The sequence below is a fragment of the Haliotis asinina genome, chromosome 7 (assembly GCF_037392515.1).
Source record: "Haliotis asinina isolate JCU_RB_2024 chromosome 7, JCU_Hal_asi_v2, whole genome shotgun sequence".
Lineage (NCBI taxonomy): Eukaryota > Metazoa > Mollusca > Gastropoda > Lepetellida > Haliotidae > Haliotis > Haliotis asinina.
The window spans coordinates 59403033-59420954 of NC_090286.1; the positions used below are offsets into that span (position 1 = coordinate 59403033).

At 38.7% G+C, this 17922-nt stretch overlaps 1 protein-coding gene across 1 annotated transcript in view; it reads left to right on the plus strand.

Moving 5' to 3' along the window:
• Positions 1–209: 209 nt before the first annotated feature.
• LOC137290698 (holocytochrome c-type synthase-like) overlaps positions 210–17922 on the plus strand; it is a 33803-nt gene continuing 16090 nt past the window's right edge. Inside the window, exons 1-5 of the mRNA XM_067821780.1 lie at positions 210–306; positions 4168–4489; positions 5624–5774; positions 9955–10075; positions 10627–10710. Coding sequence (XP_067677881.1) covers positions 4295–4489; positions 5624–5774; positions 9955–10075; positions 10627–10710 — 551 coding nt within the window. The 5' untranslated portion in view covers positions 210–306; positions 4168–4294. The remainder of the gene's footprint in view (positions 307–4167; positions 4490–5623; positions 5775–9954; positions 10076–10626; positions 10711–17922) is intronic.

Here is a 17922-nt window from a genome sequence, read left to right on the forward strand (position 1 = left end):
ACATAATATATCCTTTATCATACCAATTTACTTCATGACAAAAACACATGAACGCATTTGGCAATGCTGGGGAATGTCATTTATGCTTATAAAGAAGAACCAACCATCAGTTACAATACTGTATCAAGCGTTTGCATATCATGCACATTGACATTTGAAGTTCATTGTCCTAGGCAACAGAGGTATAAGTTGTTTTTGGAAAATAGTTCCTATTTACGCATGCGCAGTGTTGCAGGAAGTTGTGATATAAGCAGACGGAACATGTGTGTGTGCTTGAAGTGACATTGACAAAACTTAGCCGTTAAGGTAAACATTAATTCAGTTCTTGATTCAGTTGACAAGTGTTTCATAAAGTGTGAAAGGAATTGTTCTCATTTTCGTGTTATGTACTTTCTGAGGCAGTTCAACAATTAGATTTGAAAACGTTTGGTATGATTTAGTTGACATCGAGACGAATCGAGTTTGTAAAAGATGCAATCCCGAGCAAAGATGTCAACATGCACAGCAAAAATACAACGTAATTCAAGTAAAACCTTTAGCAATAACAACATTGTTTACCAACATAACAGTGCCCATCACACATGTTTAACTGTTGTATTTACACGTAACTTAGATCACCTTGATGCAATGACTGTGTATGAAACCCCAAGAACTGAAAAACATTAGACAAGTACTAAACGTAGGAAAATGAGATGAGGTGTTAAAATAATATAATGAATGAACTACCTGTAAGTGAGATAAACTTGAACATCTGCAAATAAGAAAAGGCATAACTTGGTGGTCACCGTTGATTACAAACGTTTATTGGCTGAAAGTATTTTCCAGACAAATCGCATTTATTGCTTGATGAATGGGTAGGCTGATCTTTGTAGGTTATAGCTTGATTGATCATGAACTATACAACGTCATCTGATTACCACAATTGTAAATTATTTTTTAAATATTTGCCATAGTCAGTAACATGGTCAAAATTTAAATGAAGTATATAGAAACTATTTTGGCCCACAGGGCCAGCTATGAGGTAAAGTTGTAAGTCTCACATGTGACTTTCAAGAGGTGTGTACAGTTTACCTTGAACCAATACATTGGTGGCAGATACTTAATAATATTGTTTATTCAGAATTAAAGGGCAACAGATTTTACAAAAATAACAATGTGTGGAGAACATACTTCAAAGCTAATTAGCTGATAATTACATGGAGATCGATAGTGACATCCTTTTAAAAGTATACATATCCCCTTATTACAGTAGAACTTGGGCCTGCCTTTAGAATACAGCACCACAAACTTTAACGACATGTCATTATACTATTTTACGTAATTGCAGGTTATTTTGTTCAAAATCATGTTCTTGAAACAATGCCCTATGACGCTAGCATAGCAACAAGGTCGTCAAGCTCAGCAAGTGCGTATAAGCTCCGCTCATTGATGTTTCATCTCTACCAGCCATGTCATTACAGAAATCCAACGATGTTGCGAGTTTCACGTAGTAGTTCCAGGCAGATACACAATTTTTCACAAGCGCCAGTTTTAAATATTTTTCTTTTTTGACTAATATGCTCATATTTCTTTGTATTAAGAGATGCTGAGGTGTTGTTTAGAAATTTAGAAAACGGATGTCTTCTTCATCCTCCAAAACAAAATTATCAAGAATTCCAGGTTGGGCATTAAAATTCCCCATTAGCAATCAAAGATTGCGATCAGTCATATAGTCAGCAAACTGGTCTTTCAGTTTCTCTAAGTCATGTATCATTGTTTCAACAATAATGTGAACTGTTCAACAAAACAGAAGAGTTCTCTATCATCTAACTTTAATAGAAGTCTGTGAATGTTCCATGAACAGAAGTTCAAGTCAATTTGTTCATGATGGCTGTTGAGACCATGGCCACTGTGCTATGGAGACTGGTCCTCCCCTGGTGAGGAGACATGGTCAGATAACCCAGTGGCTGGAGTATGCAAGCTACCTTAAGCAGAAAACAGATACATGTACATAGGATAAGTGTAGCAATGGAACTGTGTGACTTCTGTCCACAGACACGTGTGAGTGATTACGGTGACATTTGGCATTCATCCAGTTCATTATCTGCAACATACCAAGTGGTAGCAAAGAAGGTAATTTCAGCTAAACTAAACTGTGTGCATAAGTGAGTGATTTTGGTAATGATTTTGTAAGAACAGAAGCGAACATTGTAAGTATGTGGTTCTCAGTATGGCATGAGGAGCCTTGGGCATCCCTGCTGAAGCCACATGCAGGAGTATACTCTTGATTTTTGCCGCAGCTAGGGAAAGTGTTGTGGGTTCAATGACAGTATCCTCCATATGTACAAATTATGTTGATTTGGAAAACATGGTTAAAGAAATGTGAGAGAAGTTAATCCAAAATCACAGTTTCGTGAATGGGAAATGGATACATACGATAAATTGGTGCTTGCTTAACAAATAATGCTGAACTCGTAAGGATAGTGACGGAGTCATCAGGGAATCCAAGGGCTAAGGATCAAGGCATGCAAGGTCCTGATTGCAACCTTCCTATGCTGGACAAAGTCCTAGATCTTACTGGTGCCTCAGACATGGATGCTGTTTTATGATCATGCTAACCGCCGACACCTTAAATTTTACATTTTTTTACCCATGCAGTCTTTCTGTTGCCACTAACAGGGATCAGTAATATTTGAGGGTTTGACTGTCCCTATGTCCTGTGCAAAGTACTAGAATATGACTGGTCATGAGAAGATGCCGAAAAAAGTCAGTATTATCAGCTATTAAATACCAGGACATACTTTACCTTTGATTGGGATTTTCATTTTCTACTGGCCCACATGACAGTCAAATATTAAAATATGCCACTGCAAACCCTGGCATGAAGTACCTATTCATGTTTTCATGTTTTTGCTAGGTACAATAAGAAAGTATTAAGTAAATTGTATCAGATAACTATTCCAAAGCCCTTACCTGCTGCTTTTGATACATGGGCACGCACTCATTCAAACATTTGTATGGACAACTGTTATCCAGTTCATTTCACTCTTTTCACTTTTTCTCTGCCAATATGTTCTTGATTGTATATATGTTGAATTAAGAAATTGTGGCATTTGTATCAGTCTCCTTTTTAAGAACTTGTGCGATAGCCTAATGTTTACAGCATTCACTAGTCACACCGAAGACCCAAGTTTGATTCTCCTCATGGGTACAATGTGTGAAGCCCATTTCTGGTGCCCCCCACCATGATACTGCTGGAAAATTGCTAAAAGTGGCGTAAAGCCCATTCATTTCTTGTGAATACATATGTTTCAATCAACACTTAAAAGTCTTTAAAGACTGTCCCACAGTGACATTTCCACCAGCCAATGTATTCAGTATCAAGCAATCTCATCCCACTCTCTCAATGTTACTGAAAATGTAAAAACTGAATGACGAACAAGAATACTGTGACTGAGGGTTAAATATGTGTATTTAGGCTGGCTGAGTTTATCAATAATTAGAAATGTTGTCCATAGGGGGAAAAAATATTTTCATTTCTTTCAGACACTTTTGCTGAAAGTTAACTCTAGAACATTATTCAATAATTGATCAATGTTAAGTTATCTATTCTCTATAATCTGTCAATAACCAGCCTTAGTATTAGCACACTTCATGGTTTAGTTGACTAAAGGTGATCCTAAGACCCCCTGCAATGCTTAGTCAGATACAAATAACATTTTAACTAAAGAAAAAAATATCGAATAATATCCGGTATGCCTAATGATTCGGTTTTATTTTTGTATGTTTTAAGTTATTTTATTCTGTTTTATTTCAGACATACCAAACAGTATTTTTTAAGTTTCTGTAATCCAAAAATATCTGACCTTGGTGAAAATTATATTTTGATATGAATTCCTATTATCCGTATTTACATGGACAAAGGCCAAAGGCTGGCCATCATGGTTAATTACACAGATTGTTGTCTTGGTTGTTATCTTGCATTGTCAGCATGTCATTGGTAACATCTGGCATCAGCCTTGTCCTTGCTGAAAGCAGAGCAAACTCACCATATTAATATAATCTCCTTTAAATTCTATAAAGTTGATGAAGAAGCGAATTGAGAAAAATTGACAATACAATAAATTGTCATGTGAACCATTTTAGCCACAATACCACAGATGAAATTAATTCATTCTTTTATTCCAGATATAGGAAACTGATGGTTGAACATGTGATTAAAATAATTCCTGAAGTGCAACTGGTGTCAGTCTCCTCTGATCAAGCAACGTGAAAGGCCTTTTCCCGGTTATCAACGTCCTGTCGCTCCGAAGCCATGGGTGCCTCGAACTCTTCACCTGCTCCTACTATGGCTAGTACCCAGAGTGGCCCTCCTAGTGAATGTCCCATGCATCAGAAGCAGTCACCTAAGGATGTGAATTCTGCCATGTCAGCAGCGCCATCCAATTACCCAAGTGAATGTCCTATGCATCAGGCATCACAAGAGGAGAAAATTAACCTTGATAATATGGTAATTACGAAACATTCTTGAGAGCCATTTAGAAGTTGGTGAATATATGAGATGAGTATATGGATGACAACTTCTTCTTTATTATGTACAACACAACATTTCAGGGCAAGTAGAAGGAGCAAAAAGTAGCCCAGAACGTTGTTTTATACCATAAAGAAGGCATTGCCATCGATATACTTGTCTTATAATTACAGATGTAAAGAATGCTTTGATTTAGTGTGCATGGCTGAACCTTTGTTAAATGTTTAAAATGGAAGTTCTTCCTTTCTCGTTGTAAATCTAAACCATGATAAATGTAGCCATTACTGTAGTGAATGGTTAATTTACTAGTATAATAATTCCATAAACAATGACCTACCTTGATTCAGAATACACAAGTGATGTAACAATGTGGTGAGTTTGCAATGTGATATATACCACAATTCTATGGGTTTGACGTGATTCATACCCTGATTTTGTACTCTGTTTTTCAATAGTTTAGTAATTTATTTATAAATTTTACAGATTTTTATGGGATTATTTTTAGTGTAGAAACAGAGGCTTCAGTGCAGTACGAATGGCAAATTTGCATAAACTGGTTGTTGGACATTTTCTGTCACTGTTTCAGACCATTAATGTAATGCATTGCAATACAGTGGTTTAAACTGATGTATTGTGTCATGGGCTTTGTGTTGAATGCAATACTGTATCATTTTATTGCTGCTTCTCATATGCACAAGAGGTAATCCTGCAGTATACCATGACTGCACTGGTTGAGTGATTTGTGTGAGTGAGTGAGTTTAGTTTTACAATGCACTCAGCAAAATTCCAGCTATATGGCAGCGGTCTGTAAATAATCAAGTCTGGATCAGACAATCCAGTGATCAACAACATGAGCATTGATCTGCGCAATTGGGAACCGATGACACGTGTCAACCAAGTCAGCAAGCCTGGCCACCCGATCATGTTAGTCGCCTCTTATGACAAGCATAGTCGCCATTTATGGCAAGCATGGGTTGCTGAAGGCCTATTATTCTACCCTGGACCTTTATGGGTCGGGAGCGATTTGAGGTTGTAAAAATATGCTTATCTGGCTGACTGCCAGGAAAGACAGTCATTGACAGTATTTACAACAAATGAGCATTCTTGTTGCAGATGCCTCCCCCAAACCAGAGACCAGCCCCTGACCAGCCCTTTCCTCTGCCAACAAGTCGTGTAACATCAAAAATACCAAAGGCTGGTACAGAAAATGAAAACTGGGTGTACCCTTCTCAACAGATGTTTTGGAATGCTATGCTTAGAAAGGGTGAGCAGATTTGTTGTCAAATGATTGCTGTTATGGGAGATGTATATGGTGATGTAGATGTCTCAATACCAACTTCTTGAATCAGTGTTCAATTCTCAGATATTGACTTTAATATTAACTATCCTGTCAAAAATTGTAATTAAAAATTTGAAAAATGTGTATCAGTCATGTGAATCTCAGTAAACGTGTCATGTTAGCTTCTGTCACAGTCTTGGAAATCCTTCTTTGGAAAATAGTGCACAGTATCAGTCATTTTCAAAATGCCTGCCATTTATGTACAGTGATGACCATGTTTTACTTTTCATGCTTTATGTGATCTTTGTTGTCTCAGCAGTGATGGTGTATCCTAGTGGTTAATGCATTGTTCATCACACTGAACACCAGAAATCAAATGTTTCCTTATCCTGACTCATGCTTATTGCTTATCTCCTCTTCCCTGGCAAAGGTAGTAGGATACCTGAAATCTCTTGAAGTTCCCGTCTAAAAGAAGCAGACGTAAAATACACTCACCCATCAGTAGCCTCCTCCTCATGTGCACATGGTCAGCTGATCGGCCATGATTATCACTCTCTACCTATTGCCCGACCAAGGGTGGCTGAAGGCACCAGGGGTCCCATATACGACGATAAATTTTTCAGTTCCTTTGGTCCTTTGACTAAATTTGTGTTGTGTGTGATATTTGGCTTATTTATATGCATCATTATGTATCATTTTTGTGATTATTGTGTCTTTATTTAGCTCTAAGTTTTCAGTTGATGAAATCATGCCGTAATCTACGTTGTAGATTATGGCTGTCAGCGGTTGACCCGCGCTTAGTTTGTCCAGCATGTAAGCCCTTATGTTCTTCTGATACTCATTGTAAAGTTTGCAGAAATTTATGATTCAGAATTTACTTTATACATACAGTCTGTTCACAGACGTGCGAGGAACAGGCAGTGTTGGCTTGTGTTAGCTCTGGCAAAGTCTGGTATTATGAATTCAGGTAACCGTTTATCTATTTCTGCTGAGATTCATTCCACTATTCCAGAGATATGTCAGCTGAATGTACGAGGTTATGTCTAGGGTCTGGCGAGTTGTCTCCTAAGATACAGAAGAGACCGTCTGCAGAGGCAGGGCTGACAGTCAAAGAAGTCTAGATCGTCGAAGTCAAACTTATCTTCATCTAAATCATCGCAGAATCAACATTCTTTGATGAAGAAATCTTTTGTCCCTTTACAAGAACGACACATCTTTGACAAGCCACAATTGATTCTAGGCATTGAGCAAGATATCAACCATTTTAATCAACGTGCGTCATCTTCTAGATCGACCCCAACAGCATCATCAATGCCTCAGAACCCTTATGAACATCATCAGACATCACAGACTTTGTCAGCAACCTCTGGCATCGTGGCAAGCAACTCTACAACTCAGCCGTCACTACACTCAACGCAGCCAATCAACTCAGACTACAGTTAGACTTCACAATCAGGCTACTAACACAACTGGGATGGTTAGTAAATCATTTGAAGTCGAAATTGGAACTAGAACAAGATCTCACATTGCTCGGGATTCATTTCATCACCACATTGAATCAGATTGTCATCCCAGAGGACTGGTGGGTAAGATTCAAGAAATGATAAAGCAAGCACTACTGCCTCCATTCACACTTTGACTATGGCAGTGTCTACTAGGTCTTCTCACGTCAGCACAAGATATGACCGAAAGAGAAGGACTGCAGTTGTGTCCATTACAATGCTTCTTAAGTCTTTATCTCAACAACAGAGGCCAGATTCTGCTCCCAGACAGTGTGAAGCCCCTTCTACTTTGCTGGACTCGCCGATCGAATACGCGGGGACTTATATGTTAGAGCGGGTATTCAACAACCGTCTTTACATAGACGCATCTCTACAAGGATGGGGAGCTCATCTAGACGAGGTAGCAGCATGGGCCTGGAACAAAGAGGAACAGGATCTTCACATCAGCCAGTCGGAAATGAAATGGGTCATTCTTGCCATCCGTCACTGGTCAGTACCACTGATGATCCACACGGACAACTCAACAGTGGCATTTTACGTAAAACAAGGGTCAACAAGACCGCCATCTCTACTGCACATGACGTTTCAACTCTTCGACTTAGTCAACAGTCTGAATCTTCAAGTACAACCATGTCACATACTAGAAGCCTGCAACATCATGGCAGACGCCCTATCTCGTCCTCTTTGTCCATCACGAACAGAATGGATGCTGCATCGGAAATCAGTCAGGCATTCAGATCGCCGCAAATAGACTTATTTGCAACAAGTTCAACAAACAGACAACAACCTTTTTGTCACTGCTATCAGATCCCTTAGCCTGGGCAACAGACGCTCTCAGCATCCTGTGGGAAGGATTAAACACGTTTCCCCTACCCAGTGCTGCTACCAAAAGTCATCAGGAAAATCAAACAAACGAAGGGGTTACAACTGATTTAGGTTGCACCTTATTGGCCAATGAGACATTGGTTTCCAAAACTTATGGCAGAGTTAATACAACCAGTACTACAACTAACAGATTGGTAGAATCTCCGACTTCACGTATGGACCGTTACAAGACCTGTTTAAAGCACAGAGGATATTCTGTGAGAGCAGCGAAAGCAGTCACCTTAGCCTTGAAACGATTTGAGGCATGCGCCAGAAAGAAAGGATTCTCAGCGATGAAGGCGACACAACCTCAGATAGCAAATTATCTATGCCATCTACATCATTCCAGAGGTCTGAAAGGCTCTACATTATCTACATACCTGGCAGCTCTTAGCTCAGTCGTCACCATGGGAACAGGGACCAAGCTGACTAAGGTACCAGAGTTACTTGCATAACTACACTCTTTCAAGTTGGAAGATTTAGAGCTCCAGCATGGGATCTAAATGTCGTACTCCAACATCTCACAAGTGATGCGTTTGAGCCGCTCGATCATTCCTCAGTTCAACTGAGACACCTACAGAATTATCCCGCAACACTACCTCAGTGTGGATCAGAGCTGTTGTACTGAGATTCTGCTAAGCAGCAGGAACCTCCACGAGCCTCCAACCCACATGAAGTCAGAGCCTTGGCCTCTACAGTAGTGCTACGTGGGAATTGCTCGCTGTCAACTTTAATGGAGGGCTGCTTTTGGAAGTCAAACACGGTCTTTTCCAACCATTATCTACAAGACAGCCACGGAGGAGGTCTCTGGCATTCATCAGTTTGGGCCCCTTGTCGTTGCACAGCAACTAACAGTTCCCTGAAGGCCCTGAGTTCATCACATGACTTGTGGAAGCCAGACGCTCTGCAGAGTATAATGGTGGAAAGTCTGTGGAAAGTGCATGTGTTGAACAGACTAGCATGAGTGATTATGACCTTGTGCTCATAATGAAGATACATGTACATGTCGCAACTAGTCTCGATTACAATATCTTGACATTAAGTTGCATCAGACTAGCAGGACGCTAGTTACTTTTTGTCATCACGTGCCAGTCACGTCTGCAGAAGACAAGTTCGACTGGATGTGATCCCCCCATGAATCTACAATGAATAATAGAAGAACAGGACCAAATTATCGCCGTTACAAGTTCCTGAAGGGGGGGGGAAGAGGAGGAGGAGGAGGAGGGGACATTTTGGACATAATATTAGCTGACAGCCGGCTGAATCTAGCGTGGCCTGACCCACCGCCGTTTCCTTCGGATTCTGTAAGCAGTTTAGCATGAGTCAGGCTAAGGAAAAATGTGTAATTTTCTGAATAAAATTGATATTTTATGCTTATCCTGATTCACGAAGGAAGTCCTCCTAGCCACCCCTCTCAGGCACGCTGAATTCCTATATTCTTATTTTGGATGATTAATAGGAGACAGTGATAATCATGGCCAATCAGCTGACCATGTGCACGGGAAAGGGAGGCTACTCGTGGGTGAGTGTATTTTTACGTCTGCTTCTTATAGACGAGAACTTCAAGGGATTTCAGGTATTCCACTACCTTCACAAGGGAAGAGGAGATAAACAATTAAGCATGAGTCAGGATAAGTATAAAATATCAATTTTATTCAGAAAATTTCATTTCCCCACATGAGAAGCATGTGTGAAGCCCATTTCTCACGTCACCTGCTCTGTGTGTGTGTGTGCAAGATTACAATGTTCAATATTTGTGTGTTTGAATGCTGGCAATGTTTGATTCTTTGTGTGTGGAGGCTGGCGATGGAAGGATGATGACATGAAGCCAGAAGACATGCAACACATCATCAGCATCCACAATGCTAACAATGACCAAGCCTGGGAGGAAGTACTCAAGTGGGAAGCCTTGCATGCCAGGTCAGTATCCAGTCATTCATTCTACACAACTCATACATCATACACCTTTACATGTCAAGGTTGTTGGAATGTTTTCTGAAAGCATTTCCATAGATTCTGATAATGGGGACAGGCTTCTGTATTAGCGTGTTAAAAGATGAAGTAGACCTCATGGAGCTGTTTAAATGTTACTGTATATTCAGAAGATAAGCGTAGATTGCTGGGAACGTACCTTTTAACTAAGATCCACCCCAAGAGATTAGCCTAGGTTGCTGGTTACCTAATGTATCCAAGGATATCCCCAGGAGATTTGAACATGTTGTAACCAAGAATCATGCTTGGAGATCACCATTGGTTGCAGGGAACCTATTTTAAACCCAGATCCTCACTAGGATAAGACAACTGTAATAAACATAAGGATGGGAACAAATAATATGTGTGGGGAACTTTTACTGTTACAGCTGTAACCAAGAGTTGTTTCCCTTGCATTGCAAACTTGTTATCAATGTTCAGAAATTTTGTTTTAGGATTCAGTGAGTTCATGTTTTGGTTTTTTGGGGGTTTTTTTTCAGGCAATGTGACTGTCCCAAGTTGAAAAGGTTTGGTGGGAAAGCAAAAGAGTTTTCCCCAAGAGCAAGGATTCGAGGTTGGTTCGGGTGAGTTGTTAAAATCGATTGTCATCGAGTTTGTGTGTTAAACATTGGATCTTAGAATTCTTCAATGATTGCTTGCAATATACATGCCTCAGGATTTTTAAACTCAACTGAACTCAACAGTTTTCTGTTTGATTGACCATCTTTGGGGTTGAAATACTGACTCCAATTTTTTTGCATATATTTTTGCCTTGAAACTTTTGATCATGTTCTGCTTAAAGAAATGTTCGACAAGTAAAAGTGTTAATTCACTCATGTGTGAACAGACTGACACTTGAATCGGAAGAATATATTCAGTATTTATGAAGCTCCTTGAGCAATTGTGATGACTCCTAATGTGTTGCTTAATCACAACCAGAGTAGGAACTGGAGGCAGAGTAATGCCACATGGGAATCAGGTGGTTTCTAGTGCTGTCAGATGCTACACTGTACAGATAATGTGCAATTATGGGCTTTTTGATAGGTCAGTAGGTACCTCTCTTTTTTTGACAAATTAAAGCAGTCTTGACCGCAGACCCATCAAGAGTAGTTGTCAACGTCATACATAACCTATGATTAAAGGTGGAAGATTTATTGATGTCAACTTCAGTATTTTGAGAAACAACATTTCAGAGTATGTTCTTATTCAGTCATCAGGTCATTTATTTGGTTGAGAACATACTGCTACATGTCAGTGGAATATTTTGGCTTTGGCGTGTAGACAGAATATGATTGGCTTAGGTGTGGTGAATAACTCCTCAGGTAAAAGTCATGCTGTCAGGTGCTGCAGTGTGCAAACATATATCATATCACATTACATGCATGCTATACACTCAGCATGCGCTGCAATGAATGGGATTATCAAATACCATTTGAACAATTGCTTCCAGCCTCTCAAGTAATAGGGATGTCTTTATGGTGATTACAAAGCTTCAGAGGTAAAGCCAATTTCAGGCATTACCATTTGCCAACGTCTGCCTTTAACTGCAGAGTGGGAAACACATGACACATTACCAGTCACTGCACATAATGCAAATCAGCATGTGTATTTATTTTGTGAGAATCATTTACTGTGTTTTCATGTTATTTCAATTCCCATAATGTGTTCTAGGGAGCAGTTACGTTAGATAGAGAGTGAGAGCAGTTTCCTTTTGACTACACGTAAACTAATGTGTGAAATGAAGTTGGCACCTTCTCAATAATGTAGGGATGGATGGCATGCTGTTTGAAAAACTTTTGATCTGTGAATGAATATTTCATTTTGGATGCTAAAAGAAAAACAATTCCACTCTTTTCTCTGAGGATAGTGTTAAACACATTCAAACCATTTGGAGACAGATACTTACTATTTGTAGAGACCACACCAATGTTTCATGCAATGTTTTCAAACTTTTATGGATAACAACTGTGTTATTGTTCGTAAGATCTTTTTATGTGCACATAGGTCGGTTGGGCAGCCTAGTGGTTAAAGGGTGACCTCCCATATGTTAGCTGTCCCATTTGTCAGACTAGTTAACAAAAAGTTATGGTTTGTTGCATTTGGGTACACTGCAGTCTTACCATAATACAAAGTATTAAGTAATTGACTGATCCAGTCACAATCACACCTGATTAATTTGTCTTATGATTGGTCTGTCTGACAAATGGGGTGTCTAACTTTTGGGAATAAACCTGTTATAGCATCCACTTGTCATGCTGAACACCAGGGTTGAATTTCCCCTATGGTTAGAATGTGTTAAGCCCATTTCAGGTGTCCCCTGTTGGATATTACTGGAATATTTCTAAAAGGGACATAAAACAGTCACTTGTGTGAGCATAGCCTATTTACTGTGAGTATACAAAGTAATCTTTTGAACTACATAGTAATTCTTCAACAGTGAGGGTTCAGCAGTGAAGAGAGAAGGGAGGTAAGTTCAGTGTAAGTAGAGTGATGGGACTGGGTGTGATAATCGGGGTAACAATGCAACACTCCTGGCAGATTCAACACCATCAGATGAGGGAATATCCAGTGCACTGGCTCTCTGATCTCTGTGGATTGCAGGGATTCACCTAGGCCTATTTTGAGTTTGGTCTTCAGACACAATGCTGCAGCAAATGTCAGTAAGAAAATAAAAATTGAGATGAAATGTTTCCAGATTCTTGTCTTATTCAGAGTTCCAGATAAACTCCCATTTGTGTATTTTACACAATAAAATCACATTTACTCAATTCTTTACAAATAAGTGAGTACAAAAAATACGTGAGAATCTCTTAAAACACAATAGGTCTATAATACCTAGCATACTTTACTTTCTAAATTGGCTTGCAAATGATAATTTGTCGTGGCACCCAAACTCTTAAACAGCGTTAGCAAATGTCAAGTGATGTCTACGTATATACATATACTATTATAGCCGTAGCCTCTGTTGAAGATCACTGTAATAGTCACGTGGCTTCCATGTTAAGTGTTTATGCATGGCTGCCAACTATTTGGCAATATAAGAATTGCTAAAAACTTATGTCTCTTGAGTAGCATTTATATTTATGTTTTATCAGTGTTAATTGCCCAATAAGGATAAGAAACTGTGGGTGAAAACACTTAAGTCAAGTCTTTAAACTAGTGAGAGAACACAAAATGCTAGTTACTCCTCAAAACATGCAATTACTTACACATAAACAGGCATAGGAGTAAATACCCAATTGTTAGAAAAATTATCTTTTAAAATTAAATGTTAGGTTTTGTTGAGGTGATTTGAGTTTCATTGAAAACATGATGAATCTACTGAAAGAAGTTCTGACAGTATTATCTTAGATAAGCTTCTGGTATGCATATCTTGTTAAGCTTTAGCCGATGAACAATGTATTTTTGGAGTTTGGAGTGAAAGCATTCGTTATTGATAAGAATGCACATTTTGTTATAGGAAACATTCAAAAAGCAGCCCCTACCCCACCACCACCCCCATTTAATTATGTCTTTGGAAACTATGGTAGATTTTGAGGACATACTTACGTAAATGATACATGTTCTGTTACTCACATAGCAACTATCAATAGAGATATGTCACAAAGTGGAGATCAATAACTGCTTCTGCTTTCAACACATGAAGGTTGCGGATCTTGCTCTGAATAGTTCGTTCCCAAGTTCAATATTTTCTATGAAAACTTGACTAACTAAGCGCTTGTTTTGTGTTTGTGAACTGAAAAATGTAAATATAAAGTTACACAGAGGAAACAGACAACTGTTTCCTGCTTGACGGCAAATCACATTGTCACGGTTTGTCTGCCATTGTTTTTTGTTGGGATGTTATATCTTTTGTTCTTTTCATTCTTATTTCTGTCAGATTTGTCATTCTTTAAAAGACTAAGTAGTGCTTTCTTTTTCAACAAATGGACACAATTATCAGTCCGTCTCAACAACTTACTTACCATGGGAAGTGGAGGCATAGTGTCACTTATAGCTGCCATTATTAATTTGGCAGATTGAATTTATCACAAGTGATTCACAAATGATAATTATTTCACACTACACACCTTTGGAAATGCTGACTAGAATCAGCTAATCCCCTAACCCATACTTGCCCTACGAGGCGACTAACTGGGGCGGGTGGTCAGGCTCGCTGACTTGGGTGACACATGTCATCCTGTTCCAGTTGTGTTGATCATTGCTCATGCTAGTGATCGCTGGATTTACAAACCACCACCTTAAAACTAGAATATTGCTGACTTGAACTTGATCACTCACTATTCCCATTACAAGTAATTGTTTGTCAGTATAACCCATGACTCTGCAACACTGTATGACATGATTATTGTTTAAGAAAACAGGTCACTTAATATCTTCTAAAAACACCCTTAGTTGTTCATCAGGTGTTCACAAAACGTTGAAGTTTAATTAACTGAAACTAACTTATTGAGGCCTTCATTGTCATGGTGTACTAGTTCTTTCCCTTCTTTCTGTGGTGATATATATAAGTCTCACATCACAGATGCTGGCCTGTCCCACACCTTGGCCATGCTACTGCAGAGTTGACCTGTTTCATCATAAATATACTCCCCATCAAAAAGTTAAAACTCACTCAAAACACTAACTATATGTTATGTATATATATGTTTACATTGAAGATTGATTTCTCTCTTGGGGGAACCAACTGCAAACCTTATGCAGATGAATTGCACAAGGATCATGCAGCAAATTGTTTAAAAGGATGTGCAAATATGCAAGCAGCTGCATCAAAGTGTAAAGTTTTATTCATAATTGGCCACTAATTTTTATGATTTATTGATATCATGACAATAATCTTTTCACTGTAAAGAATTTGTTTTGCAATGCCTCAGTTCATATGTAAACAGTACCTATAAACGGTGTGGACTATTTTGTGCAGAATTTTGCGGAGAACAGTCACTTGAAGTAAGTGGCTGTATTTAGACTGGTGAGTCTAAACTTTTGATGTGAAGCATATTTCATGGTGTGTAATGGCCTGACCTGCACCTGACTTATTTTGACTTCTCTGTTATGTCAGATAAGTATATTAGTTAATGTTGGTGATATATAACCCCTGTGTGGCCTCTATAATTGGGACTGTGGAGACATAATAAGTTTTGCATTTTGGGGGCATTGAGGCTCGATCAATATTAAAATATGGTCCAGAGTTTGCAGAAGGTTAATTACTTTGAAAATGTTGCCATCACAGTCAATAACCTGAGATAAGGATGTCATACTGAAAGCTGCAGACTAGTGGATGCTTGGTTCTACCTAAGTCTCATGAAATAAACCGTACACTAAATAGATTTCTTATGTTCATTAATATTGTTGACATCAGAGAATATTCATCCATTGACTTCTTTCTGGCCCTGAGGTATTCTTCCGCACCTGTCAAGAAAAGGTCAAAGTAAATCATTTCAGAACTCTGATTTGTGGTTTATTTTCACAGAAAGAAATACTGCATTTTACATGGGTAAGGTGTGGCATAAATTATGAACGGTCCCATACTGTGGCACTTTGACCTTGGATGACGGAGTCCATACTTTAAATGTATTTCAATGGCTCAAGGTAAAGGTCAGCATTCAGTTTCTTATGACCCATTCTGTTTCATCAATTTCTGAGGCAAAACGGTTGTAATAGAAGTAACTGTTAATATAGTTGTACTATTCACTGTTAAAAAGGTGTCCTTGCACTTCCCTTTCTGTCCTGATTTGTTTGATCCTGTAATTCATATATGATACAAAACAAAACTCTTCATAATTGTGCTGCCCATGTATGTCCTAATTCATCATTTGCTGGTATGACAGGTAGCCTGATATGTCAGTAGAGTCTGCCTGCTGTGGTTTAACTTGCTCCCTCGTTTCCTCACTCACTCACTGCAATGGAGGAAATCAAACAATAGCCTTGCTACGAACAACAACAGTCCATTTGGGATAAATTAGAACAAAATCAATAGTTTGCCATCAAATATTACTACAATAAGGGATGCAGTAAATAGAATATTCATAGTGTCTTGCAAAATGCCATGTTGATCCCATCTCGTGAAGGAGCAAATTTGAATATTTTCTCATTCACTGAATGAGGATAACATGGCAAGAGCGTATGAATATCTTCTGACAGGATAACATCAGGGCATTTATGTGAAGCCTTATCTCATGGCATTACCATGCATATCTTCTGTTTTACATAGTTCATGGGGAATGCATTCCTTGCAATCAATGTTGCCAATTTCAGAAAGTTATAGGACCAATTTAGTGCTTAGGACATTGTTAAGAGTCCATAGTGAATTTTTGTGGCCAATTTACTAAACATACATTTAGCCATGAACATACATAAACAACAAGAATGTTTTCACATTCATTTGCTGAAGTTTCAGTTCCTGTGTCAACTGAAGTCTCAGATTCATGGGGAGAGGGGTGTTGGTTCATTTCTTTGTTACCTGTGTCCCTCGATTTCCCTGAATTCAATGTCAGCTGATTATCAAACAGCCATCATTTCTAGGCAAGTCTTCAGTCGTGTTCCCACTCCATCACTTCTGACTGGTCCTTTCCACAGCCCAGAACTTAGTGCCCACATATTCATCACTCTGCTTGACTTAACTGCAGTATTCAGACACTTTCATTGATGTTAAAGATCAAGCTAATCTGTGTTTTGCTGTATAAAGAGCTACAGATCACTTATAGCATCAACAGCTTTCTTTTGGTATTCAGTATGTTTGTAGAGGTTTTGAAAGGTATTAAGAAGTGATACACATAAAGACGAGAAGTTATGGGTGTCAGCTTTGTTCTTTTGAGGAACATAAGGTTTCTCAGTAATCAGGTGAAAATGATGAAGGACTAAGAACATACTGCGAAATGTCATGTCACTCTAAATATAGAAGTTGACATGGATAAATTCTTTCTTTAAGTACAATTGTACTCCCTTCAGTCAGGTCTATAAAGTTTATGAAAATGGATGAAAGTTACCATATATATTTGGTCTTATGGATACCTCAAGCACGTCACATATTTAAACAGCAAAATGTCAAGGTTACAGTAGCCATACCTCTGCATTATTCACATGTGATCATGGTGCTGCATTTGATCTGTCAACAGAGATCTGCAACAAGACAGACAGGTATGCCGTCTGAAAAATCTATGTATAGTTAAGCATATAGACTCTGGAACTGAGTATATCATCTTGCCAAGCTGCATCTCAGCCTTTGGAACTTTTTTCTACTGTGTGTTTTTACAAAGAAAATGATTGAACTCATCAAAGTATTCAAGATTGACCATCATCTGAGAAATGACAAGTTGATGTTGGTCTCAATCAGTTCTATGTGAAGTATCATATGAGAAGTTGATGGTTGCACGTATGAACATTGCGAAGAAGGAAATGTGTACGGGGAAACTGACAGCACTCATTACATGAAATGATAAACAGTTGATAACAAACAGTGAATGAAATAGTTTGTTGAAACTTGTTTGAAGTTTCAGGTTTAGATAGCTAGGGTTAATTCCAAAGCTAAGAAGTTAATTCCAAACAAGTAATTGTAGTGTCCTGAATTACACTGGCCTCTCATGTTTTGTTCCTAATCATGATGTGTGGACCTGTTATTAGTCACGTAAGGCTTTCAAAAGGAAAAGTAGCAGGTAACTGTTCCAAATAACTGGGTGTGTTTTTGCATTATTGTCTGCCTCACTGTCTAATGAATGGAGTGGGTGAGAGTATGTGGTTGGATAAGTGTGATGGTGGCTACTAAGGAAGAGGTTAAGACAGATGCTTGATTTGTAAGT